The sequence below is a fragment of the Bison bison genome, unplaced genomic scaffold (assembly GCF_000754665.1).
Source record: "Bison bison bison isolate TAMUID 2011002044 unplaced genomic scaffold, Bison_UMD1.0 scf7180017864298, whole genome shotgun sequence".
Taxonomy (NCBI): domain Eukaryota; kingdom Metazoa; phylum Chordata; class Mammalia; order Artiodactyla; family Bovidae; genus Bison; species Bison bison.
This window is the reverse complement of record NW_011494870.1, coordinates 2936356-2948729: the sequence shown is the minus strand read 5'-3', so window position 1 is coordinate 2948729 and position 12374 is coordinate 2936356. Positions and strand designations below refer to the sequence as shown.

The 12374-nt window shown below is 38.1% G+C and overlaps 1 protein-coding gene across 1 annotated transcript in view; it reads left to right on the top strand.

Moving 5' to 3' along the window:
• The window catches only part of LOC104996792 (nuclear pore-associated protein 1-like), a 110517-nt gene extending 100286 nt beyond the window's left edge, over positions 1–10231 (top strand). Inside the window, exon 5 of the mRNA XM_010851156.1 lies at positions 9955–10231. Within this exon, the coding sequence (XP_010849458.1) occupies positions 9955–10231 (277 nt within the window). The remainder of the gene's footprint in view (positions 1–9954) is intronic.
• The last annotated feature ends 2143 nt before the right edge of the window (positions 10232–12374 follow it).

Below are 12374 nucleotides of genomic sequence, written 5' to 3'. Positions count from 1 at the left end.
TGCACTTGACTTGGCCTTGTCCAAGTTCTTCCTCAAGAAGTATGAAAGATAAACCTAAACTCAGAGTTAATCAGATTGTCCTGCTTTCTCAGGTGGACTAGAATTCACTGCTTATTCCACCCACTCTGAGGTCAGTGGCACTTTTCGGAGATGGGATGGACTCCTCTGCCCACTGCAAAGGCTCAGTTCCCCCTGGGCCCACTCTCTGTCTGAAATCCCACACTGAGGCCAGATGCCAGCCTTCCCGGAACATTAGTGGTCTCCTTTCAGTGTTTGAACTGCCCAGACTGAGTCCCCATAGACTCTTTCTCAGCTTGAAACCTGATCTTCAACCTCTTTACCTGACCTGGATGGTCACTTTCCTACTCTAGGCTTCAGCTGCTTTAGCTGTAAAATGATATATCTGTTCTTAATTCTAAAGTCTTCTTTCTAAAGCTCTAGAATGTGGTGACTCCATAAAAGCATTGTTCTCTGCTGGTTTCAACTTTGTAGAGAATTAAAACCACAATTACTCTAAAAGACAGTGAGTTATACTTGATAAGGAAAGTGTGATTTTATAGTTAGATTTATAGGGATGAAAGATGATTTACTATGTTTTAAGGTACTCATGATCCATTCTCATGAGACTTGGGAAAGGGGAAGGGAGTGAGTAAAATACTAAATGATTCTGACAAATTAAGTTAGCCACGGTGTATCTAATTAGTTACAACTTGAATAAGTCACACATATCCAATTCAAGTTTTCTTTTATTTTTCTAAGAAGGGATCCCAGTAAACAGAGTCCCATGTTCAGTAAACTCACATTCAGTGGTTTAGTCTTAAAAAATACTTACATTGCTAGAAGAAGAAATACTGCCCATCAGTCCTAATTGATGTTTAGCTATCAAATGCATTTGAAATAAATTTATTACTTTGGCTGATCTCTGTTTAATACATTCCGAAAGGGGAAAGAAGCATACAAAAATTTATGGACTCTCTGTCTTCTACACTAAAGTGTGTGATAAATTACATATTATTTGGCCATGAAATTAACAAGCCAGAGAAACCACACCATTAGCAAGGTATATAGTGGTAAGCAGCAGGCAACGATAATGATGTAAAACAAAATAGAGTGTGTATGTTGGCATAGCTGCCAATAAAGTAATCATTACATGCATGCATATGCATCTATGATCGGTAAGCTCTTTGAGGGCATTTCCTATGAATTCTATATACCTGTCAGGATATAGCCCAGTTTCTAGGGCTGAGAAAGGGTTATTGTAATAAACTCAGACCTTCCCTCAATATAGAATTTGGCCAACATGTATTCTGAACATCAAAATTTCACACTGCTTTCAATGTTCCTACACTAGCTGCCACCTCAACAAATGCAAGATAAAGTATAATGGATTATAAGAAGCTAGAAACAAAAAAATGAAAGCGAGAAAAGTAGGAAACAACATGGGTATAGAGTACTTCAACATTTATGTAAAGAGAGGACCCCAAACTAACCAGAGGTTACCCTAAACTATTAGCATACACTCTAGAAACTTGAGTAAACTCCAGGAGTTGGTGATGGACAGGGAGGCCAGGCATGCTGCTGTCCATGGGGTCGCAAGGAGTCAGACACGACTGTGCAGCTGAACTGAACTGAGTAGAAACTTGAATGAAAAACAATACAAGGGAAACTCAGAAAGACTGTTTTTTCACTTTACTGCATATGCATGCCCATCTTAAATAATTTATATGTTTATATTTAACAAGAAAGCACTGTTGTGCAAAAAATATTTGGGTTCTATCAGAAAGCATGTAAGGGTTAGGCAACTCAGCTTTCAGGTGAATAACTGTATCTTTCAGGTTGTGAGCATTTGAATTTTCCAGAAATATTACCCCAAAGTTGAAAACTAAAAGAGTAGGAGGACAGTATCCTTTAGAAGTTTTACACTGTCAAGATCTTTCTAGGAAGAATATCCTTATGGATTATCAACACAATGATTCCAAGTAGATCAATTTATGCTGAGAAAATTATATAACAACATTCACTTCACCTCCATCATATTAACAATAAGTTTCATTACTTCAACCTTGTGCTTCTTAGTAAAGTTTAAAACATTGAGCCAAGAACAGATAGTGACAATGTCAGGGATTCAGGTGTACCTATAGGTGTCTTCAGACAAAATCAGCCACCTAGGCTAAAGTCCTGATTTAAAACATTCCAGCATGAATGAATCTCAAAAACCATATGCTGAGCAAGTGAAGGCAGATCAAAAAGGTACCTTCTGTATTATTCAACTTACACAAATTTCTAAAATCAGCAAAATTAATCTCTAAAGATAGAAATTAGATCAGTGGTTACCTGGGGGTGGGAGATGGGGAGATTTTTGCAAAAGGTTAGGAGAAAACTTTCTAGAGTTTTAGAATTGTTATCTACCTTTATGGGGGTGGTAGTTATACAAATGTATAAACTAATTAAAAGCCACTGAACTGTTGACTAAAAGAGGCAAGGCCTCTTCTCCAACTCAACTCTAGCTCCCATTTCACTCTGAAACCAAAGACTCACACCTTCCTGGTTTTTGGGCTTCCTTGGTGGCTCAGAAGGTAAAGAATCCGCCTGCAATGAGGGAGACCTAGGTTCAATCATTAGGTCTGGAAGACCCCCTGGGGAATGGAATGGTATGCACTCCAATATTCTTGCCTGGAGAATTCCATGGACAGAAGAGTCTCGTGGGTTGCAGTCCATGGGGTCACAAGGAGTCGGATTCGTCTGAGCTACTAACACTTTCACTTTCAGGTCATTACCATATTGTGACAGCCCTGAAGAATAGCCAAACAATTGTTACGTCAGAGCCATTTGACAGTTTATAGCTCTAAAAATAAAAAAAAGAATCAAGTAAGTACAGCATTTAAGTAGCAGTAATTCAGAAGTCATTTACGACAACCTGTGTGGGAAGCACCTCCCTTCGGGAAAATTCTTTGCCATACAATACTCCTTCCCCGACAGGTAGTAAGAAAGCGTGGCCGTGGAAAGTTATAATACCTTTTGTGGAAAGAACACTCAGCTTCAAGAAGGCCTGAGGTTCATGCATTTTTTTTTTCGTGAATAAGATTCCCCATTAATTACTTTATCTGAAAGAAACTATCAGAATTATGTAAGCAATTAAAGAGAAGCTAATCCATGTGCTTTCAGCTTGTTGACCTTTCCCACTTTATGTCATGTGGCTACCTGAAACATCAGCAATTTACATGCCTTTCTTTTTTTTACAGATTTGTACATATGTGTCCTCATAATGAAAAGATCATTAAAATAAAATATCATGAGTGCAATCTTAAGAAGCAGAGTCTTTTTAAAGTCTTGGAAAATGTGAAAGCACTGATATTCATGGACAATCTTACACTCTGAAATTTACCCCCAATTTTGTAAATCTCTATTTTGTCTAGCAGATTTTCAAAATTTCTACCATGGTCATTTGTTAATTTTATAATTACATAATAAATGCATTAAACATACAATTTTCTGCTGTCAATTGCAGTTTTTAAACTATTTCTCTCCTTATCTTCAGCAGATATGTCATAGACTTGTTTCAAGTAAAGACTCAACATACAGAACTATATAGTGACAAGAACTCTACTGAGCCCTCTCCATCCTAAGACAGTGTACCATAAAACCACAATATATAAAACTCCAAGTGTTTCAAAATTACAAAACACTTAGCTACTCAAAAAGAGTATACAAACTTGCACAGAAAATAAACATGTAAAGCTCATAAATAAACCACAATATAACTTGCTTCACAGAATATGCTGACTGTAATGTCCTGAGCCTCTCCCATCCTTAGGTAGCCGGAAATTACAACAAAATAATATTTCACCTTTGGAAGTCACATCATCTCTCATACCAACCACCCTATTGCTTCCTTGGAGAAAACAGGAAATTAACCTGAATATCATGCAAAAAATATATATATAGCATTACTGACGTAGAATCTCTGTTTAAAGACAATAACTTCAATAGCAGAGGGAATTTTACCATTACAGGCTTCAGATAACCTCTACATTTCTCAGATTTCAGGCTAAATCATAAAATGCTATATTGTGTCTAAACCTATTTTTTCAATAGTCTATTTTATAAAATGCACTAGCAAAGCAATAAACACTGAGGAATATTCTGGCTCCCAAATCCTAAAGTCATTCTGATTATGTATGGGTGATCATGGGACATCACTGGACCAACCAGAAGACTGGCTGAAATGCCAGTGTCTGATCAACTTATAAACTAGAAATTATACAGAATCCAACCTTATTTTATTTCTTGTTAAGTAATTCCTATGAGAGATTTAGGATGTCAATATAAAGTCCTATGATGTATAACCTTTATCCATGAGATGGGGAACAATGTCAATCCCCGTCATAAATACTTTCAAAATCTGACACGGAAAATCCACTGGAGAGCATAGGACCAGCCAATCGGATATGAATCACACATATCCATTCATTTGGACAATCTGCAAATATTCATTTTTAAGTCTACTATATGCCAATAATGTACTGGGCTCTGAGATAATAAAACCATGCTAAATGCTAAAAACAGACAAACTCAGTTGTGGCCCTCCTGGAACTTATTACTCAGAGACATGCCTTCACTGTAAATGGTTAGGTCTCAGCCAACGCTGTTATCATCAGCAAGTGACCAAGTGATACAGCTTGATTTCTAAACAGCCTGCACACTCTGTCACTTGCTTTCAACATTTTTGCTTTCCTACAAGAAACATAACCCAGTGGTCCCTTTCTCCTTGTTAGTGAGGTTTAGGGGAAATTCACCCGGTGAACAATTCCTTGCAGCCTGTTTTGTCATCCTCTCCTCTGTGCTCTTGAACTAAAGAGACCTGGATTAAAGTTGCTTGCTTTAATCCTATTATTTTAAAATACAGCTGCCCCTGCTTTGAGGATTTCTACTGGACCAACGTGGTGGCAAAGCAGCAATGAACGACAGGCAGGTAAATTTCAAAAAGACAGCTCTAAAAATATCCATTCTCCTGTTCTCCTCCCATCCCTCTGCTCTGAACACCTCTGCCCTGATGCACTGCCTTTATTCTTCTCTGCTCCAAAAGGGTTTCTAAGAGTGGGGAGTATTTATGGTTTCATTTGCTCCCAAGTCCTTGCTGGAAGAGAATGGTTCCTCATTCTTACTAATTCCACATTCCCATTGGTAACACAAAAATCATTGTTTTTAAAAAATATTTCCTCAGCTTCCCATTTCTTCTGGGCCAACACTGAAAGAATATTTTCAAAGAAACAATATTCTCTCCCCACTGCCCTTCTGGGCTTCAAGTTTCCACCTCTCGTCTCATTTTCAACCCTTATTAAGGGATGCAACACAAAAATACAAGAACATTCTTTGTGCCTTCCTTGTACCAGCCAATTATTCTAATTTGTTCTGTCTCTAAAGAACAGAATGCAAAATCAACACAAAAGCTGATTATGTGATCTCTTCCAAGGGAAAGATCTGAAAGTTGTCTATTTACTAATGAAGCTCCATGTGTTTTAAGGGTTGACTGAAGCAACTATCAGGAATTTTCATCCTTTAAATTAGTTTTTGCCACCAGATGCACGTCTTTCATTTTGGATAATGTATCTTTTCAGTTCAGGATACAACTGGGCAAAAGAAAAGAAAAAAAGATAATCAACACCATGTTTTTGAGTAATAACCCAGTAATAATATAGCTACCATCCTTCCCTGAGGAATTTCACCTACTTTATGAACACAATTTAGTATAAACTCATAAGAAAACTAACAAAGCCCAAAACCACTTCACAATAGCCTAGAGAGGTAAAGGTCGAAAATGATTATTGCGAGGCCCAGCAGACAATGGCACCTACTAGAAAGGGCACAGGACAGGAAAATCTCAGAAGACTGTGTTCCATTTTCAGTTATTCCTGTAAGTACTAGTATGATCTGAGTGATCTCAGCCTGCCCCATTTTTTCCATTTATAAAAACTTGCATCATCCTCTCAACAGAAGGAAATACAAGATCCAAAAAGCTATAAACCTTTTTAGGAAAGAAATAAAATAAGCAAGCCTTCTAATGAAAAAGAATAATTCAGTCAATGGAGACTTAGTAAAAATCTGCCATAAAGCAATTGTTTTCCTGAAATTTATCTTTCATGGCATATTTATTGGGGTAAGGAATTTAAGGAAACCATACTTAGAGTTACCAATTGTTCCAGAAATCAAAGTCATTAAGTTCAGGTTCCAACTTTGAAATATAAGATGTCCCTACACCACATATTCACCATAAATGTGAGAAACAAGATATGCAGACACATCCTCATGTAAATATCCCATATGTAGTGGTTTTAATACAGGGCCCCAAAATCATTGCCATTCTTTCCATCCACATGTGGGCACCTCTCCCCATGAATTTGGGCAGACTTTCTATGGCTTCAAAGAACGGAGCAGGAGTCAGTAAATCATGGCTGGTGGACCAAATCTAGGCCTCTATTTTCTTTTATAAATAAAGCTTTATTGGAACACAGCCATGTTCATTAGTACAGGTATTATCCATAACTGTTTTCATATCACTGCAGTGGAGCTGAGTATCCGCTACAGAGCCTGTATGGCTTGCAAAGCCTAAAGTACTGACTGCTAACACCTTATAGAAAAAGACCTTAAACTCCCGCACTAGAATATAACAAGAGTGATGCTATGTAATATCTAAGACTAGGTCATAAAGGTCGTGCAGCTTCTGCATGATTCTCTTGGAAAGCTTGAACTCCGGACACTCATTCTTGAGACACTCTACCTTGAATCCTAACTATCATGTTATAAGAAGTCCAAACCACCAGTCAACAGTCCTCGTCAGGCCCAGTCTTCAAGTCATCCCATCTCAGGTGCCAGACATGAAATTCAGATTATCTAGATGGTTCCAGCCCTAGCCACTCAAATCCTCATGAGCTGCGGTTTCATACATCAATTATGGAGTAGAGACAAGCCATCTCCTCTGGGCACTGTTTGAATTGCTGACCCATAGAACCTGTGCACATGTTAAAATTTCTGTTTACACACTACTAGGTTTAGACTTTTTATCATGTAAGCAGTAGATAACTGTAGCACTGTGTCTGTACACAGGAGATCTACATTTCACAGCATACATACAAGAACTGATAAATCCCTGCATTGTATAAATTTTCTTTTAACCTCATAGAAACTCCCTGAGAGAAGCAATATTGTCTCTATTTTATAGATGAGAAAACTGAGGCAAAAACAGGTAACATACTTGAGTACTCAACAAGTAAATTTTAGTCAGGGTTTGAATCCAAGCAGTCAAGTGTCAGATCCCTTTCTCTTAGTCATCAAGCAATATGCTGAGAAAGGGGATGCAAGCTGAAAGCCATTACTTCATCAAGAAGACAGAAAATTAGCAGGCATGGTTGAAAGAATATAGGACTTGGGAGCTGTAAGATCAGAGCTCAAGTTATGCAATGAATTCTCCTCTCATCTAGATATAGGTTTGTTTTAGACTATGAAGAAGAGTACTACATATTTTGGTTGTTAATGTCTGTACTTAAGAAAATGATTACCAAAGATGAGCATTTCACCAAGGAGTTATTTTGCAATGACACAAATTATTGTTCAAAATCAAATCTTTATTAAGTATCCATTGTGTCAGAAGTCTTTCCCATTCTGCATTTTTAAAATTCCTTTTCTGTCTATTCTTGGCTAAAGCCTTGAAGCCTAACATTTGGAAAGACAATAATTTAGGGGAGACTCCTATTTGCTAAGGTTAGAAGCAAAAGAGCATGGTGGGTAAAAAGCTGCCCAAGGATATAAGTTCCTGCAGCTGGGAGGAGACAGAATGAATATCTGAAGATTTGTACTGAGCCAACACTAATTCCACAGCATAAAGTTAGAATTCAGGAAGCCAAACTGCTGGCAATTTTTCCTTATTTCCACCTCAAAAGGGGCAAAACAAGCACACTGGCAAATGAAGAGCATTAGCCATCACAAATTCCTTTTTAGAGGTCATCTATCAAATGATCTGATGCAGTGTAGACCATGATTTGAGTCTATCAAATGATTTGATCTATCAAATGATTTGATGCAATGTAGACTATGATTTGGGTCCAAAAACCATAAGTCAGGCCTTTTATAACAGGTCTATTCTCAAATATCCATGATAGAATCTCCCCAGGTGATTATATGAATAAAATGCAAATAGGGTTAAGAGCCACCAACATAGTCAATTCTAGACACATAATATGTAGAGAAAATTTAAACTGAAATTTAGTTTAACAGTAAAACAAACTGTGACTCTACTGGCTGGAACTAGATAAGGGCTGTGGGTTTAGCGGGATGAGAAAAAATGATGACTAGGGAGTAAGTCAAATGCTTTACACCTGTGCTTAGCTAATTACTACTCATAATTCAGTCTCATAGTAACTGCGGAGAAGGCAATAGCAACCCACTCCAGTACTCCTGCCTGGAAAATCCCATGGATGAAGGAGCCTGGTGGGCTGCAGTCCATGGGGTCACTAAGAGTTTGACACGACCGAAGCGACTTAGCAGCAGCAGCATAGGACCTGAACCTTAAAATCCCTTAGTTCTGTTAAAAAGAAAAACTCTTCAAGTAAATAAATTCTGAGGATTATATAAACATAAAGAAAAAGAAGAAACCTTACTTTCTGAGTTAGTTGCTTTCATATTTACTAGTTCAGTTTCATGACATAAACTAGATTATTTTTCTCTCCATTTTATATTTGAGGAAAATAAGGCTTTAAAAATGGTACTGAAACAACTGGACATCCCTCCAAAAAATAATAATAATAACTTCAACCTAAACCTCAACCTAAACCTCCACACCTTATATAAAGAAATAAATCAAAGTGGATCATAACCTTAAAAAGCAGAGGGAAAAAAATAGGAGAAAATCTTTGGCATCTAGAGCTAGGTGAGGAATTCTTAGACTTGACAACAAAAGTATGATCAATAAAAGCAAAAACAAGAAATTGGATCTCATCAAATGAATTAAGAATGCTTCATAGAATATCCTTTTTAAGTGGATGAAAACTCAAATTACACACTGAGAAAACACATTTGAAAATCCCATATGAGAAAAATGACTTGTATCTATAATATACAAAGAATTCTCAAAACTAAACTTCAAAAAATCCAAATCAGAAAATAGACAGATGAAGGCAGAATACAGGGAAAGACATTTCCATGGAATAGAATATACACATGGCAAACAAGCACACAAAATGATGTTCAACATCATTAGCCATTAGAAAAACACAAACTAAGACCATAATAAGATATCACAGAATAACTAAAATTAAAATACAGTGACAACATCAAGTGCTGGTGAGTATGAGGAAAAACTGTATCACATCACTGGTAGGAATATACAATGGTCTAGCCACTCTGAGAAACAGCTTGACAGTTTTGTTTTTTTAAATCCTAAAACTAGATTTACCCTACAAACCAGTAATTGTATTATTGAGCATTTATCCCAAAGAAAAACTTAAGTTCCTGCAGAAACTTAAACGTAAATATTCATAGTAGTTTTATTTTTAACAGCCAAAAACTGGCAACTACCCACATTTCTTTCAATGGGTAAATGTTTAAACAAATTGTGATAAAATATTGTGATAGAATACTACTTAGCAACAAAAAGGAATAAATAATATATGCAAAAAATTGAAATTAACTTCAAGGGAATGATACTGAGTTAAAAATTTTAAAAAGCCAATTTCTGAAGATTAATTCATGATCGTGTTTATATATCATTCTTAAAATAACAAAACTGTGGAGACAGATAAAGATTACAAGATGCCAAGGGTTAGAAATGGGGGTAGAAGGTAGACAGTGCTGCACTCAAGCAGTCCGCAGACCTGTCTCTTGCTTCAACAGTGTTTGGACGGAACCGACCCACATATTCCCCGTCCTCTAGCCTCCACCACCCTCCAACCTTTTTTCCAGATGCAACCTTTGGAATCCACCACTCAGCTCTCCTCGGCCTTTGGAACCAGCCAACATCAGTTTTGAGCTTAATTTACTACTGTTCAACCATGAGCTCCCTGATTTGTCAGAATTATTCCACCGTTGTGGAGACTACCGTTCACCCCCTGTTCAACACGCATGTGCGGGCACTTACCTCTTTCTGCGCTTCCATTTCAACCACAACAACGTGGCTCTGCACCAGCTAGGCCCACTTCTTTTTTCCCCAATTGGCCCAGGAGAAGCCAAGAACGCCTAGAGTCCTTGGAAAACGCAAAACCAGTGCTGCGACTGCGCCCTCTTCCGGGACATGCAGAAGCTTCTCAAGAGAGTGGGGTAAAACCCATGACGCTGTGAAGCCGCCACTGTCATGAAGAACCTGAACTGGGCCCTTCTGGATCTGTCTGCCCTGGTTCTCGCGAGCAGACTTCCACCTCCGTGATTTCCTGGGGAGACCTGCCCTGGAGGAGCAGGTGAAACTCATATCAAGGCCTACCTCCTCAGGCTGGCGGCCCTCCAGGCCGGGCTGGGTGAGTCTCTCTCTCAAAGGCTCACCCTCAAGCTCAACCAGGAGCCTCCAAAGCCCAGAGGCCTCTGAGGAGCCCCTCTGGCGTCAGGGCTTCTCCCTGAATCCCCTTTCTATAGCCACAAAGCAGCTGTTTAACCACTCTGGAGCCCTCTTTCATGCCTTGAACCAAATGGAAACAGTAATGCTTTTTGCAGGGCGGGGAAAAAAAACATGTTTGAAACTCCAACAGTATAATGAGAAATAAGAAATAGATATATGAATTAATGCCCTTTTTACATATGAATTGCTCTCACTGTATCTGTATGAAAAAAGTTTGTCCCCCTACTGGACTGGTTCTCAAACTTTGCTGCTTGTCTGAATTACCTAAAGAGCTTAAAAAAAAAAAACTAGTGTCTGGGTCCCAGCCCCAGAGATTTTGATTTAATAGGTCTAGGAGGAGCCTGGGCACGGAGAGCTAAGTAGAGTTCCCCAGGTGATTCTAATGTGCAGCAAATTTGCGAACTGCCTTTTGGCTTCAATCCAGCTAGTGATCAGATATTAAATCTAAGACACATGGGCTATTGCATGAGCTCTGTTGCTCTGTGTATTCCATTTTCTTCCTTCTGGAATATTTGTACCAGGTAAAAGGATGGACAGTTGTGTAACTTTGCTGAAATGGACTGACGTTTTCAATTAGCTTGAAGGCAGGGTGGGGATGAATGCAATAATGCATATAGCCCTAGGTGAGTGGCTAGAAGCTTTTTCAATTGAGTGCACTCTACTGTTCATGCCAATGGTAATACTTGTCCTTCTAATGCAGCTGTAAACTTTATAAGCCCACAGGTAGAGCGCATCACAAAATATTCACCCCTCCCCATTGGCCCACTCTCAAGCTCCACTCCCTTCCCCAATATACAAATGTACATCAGTGCACTTGAGAGCAAAATAAACATATCGACCTTCAATTCTTCTCCTTTGCAGCTTCTCTCTTATCAGGAGATGTCAGCATTTAGTGCAAGGACAAATGCTTGCCTCTTGGTAAGTAATGCAGACCAAGCCTCCAAGAGACAAACAGCCTTTAGGGAGCAGGGGGAAATAGTCTTTCAAAAAGGTTGATGGCCTTTTCCAGTCATCTCATCTTAGAGATCAAATATCCAAGATAAAAATGGTAAAAGAAAAAGAAGAAGAAAGGAAAGAAAGAAGAAAATATAACTCTCTTATCACATTATAATAAGGCAATTTTCCTTAAAAAAAAAAAAACCTTAAATTCTCTTTCCTAAATAAAATGTGCTATCCCATCTTTAGACTATTCCTCTTACTTCCTATATTATTCATGATGCTTAATTCCTCAAATAGCACATGGCTGAAAACAGAAGCTAACCTCTTGTTCAGCATGAACTAAATCTTTTCCTAGAGCCCGCATTCAATGTACAATTTGGGGTTGGCCAATACAAATATTTTCTCTGAAATAAGTTGCAGTATTATGCCTTTTCCATACATTGTTAACACAATATAATTAATATAGTTACTATAATCAATATAGATACTATAACTGCAACACACATGGTATGATGCCACTTTGGTGATTTCCTTCATCCATGTAATTTTGAAATTTGACAGTATATTTTTTTTTTGTATTCTAATGAGCTTAATAATACCTTTCCAGGGATACAAAAATAAAATAAATCTGTAATATTCATGTGTGGTTTGCCCCTGGGGTGGATTATCATAATGGCGGGTGGGATATTTGAGCCTTTTCCCAAGTCATTAAAAAACCTCCGGCAAGCAGCCCTTGGTCCTCTCCAGGGGGTGGGAGGAAAGGATCTTTAATCATAATAATCCTGGGGGGAAAAAATCTCGGAAATAAGACATCTGCTTCTGTGCCTGTTGTTTT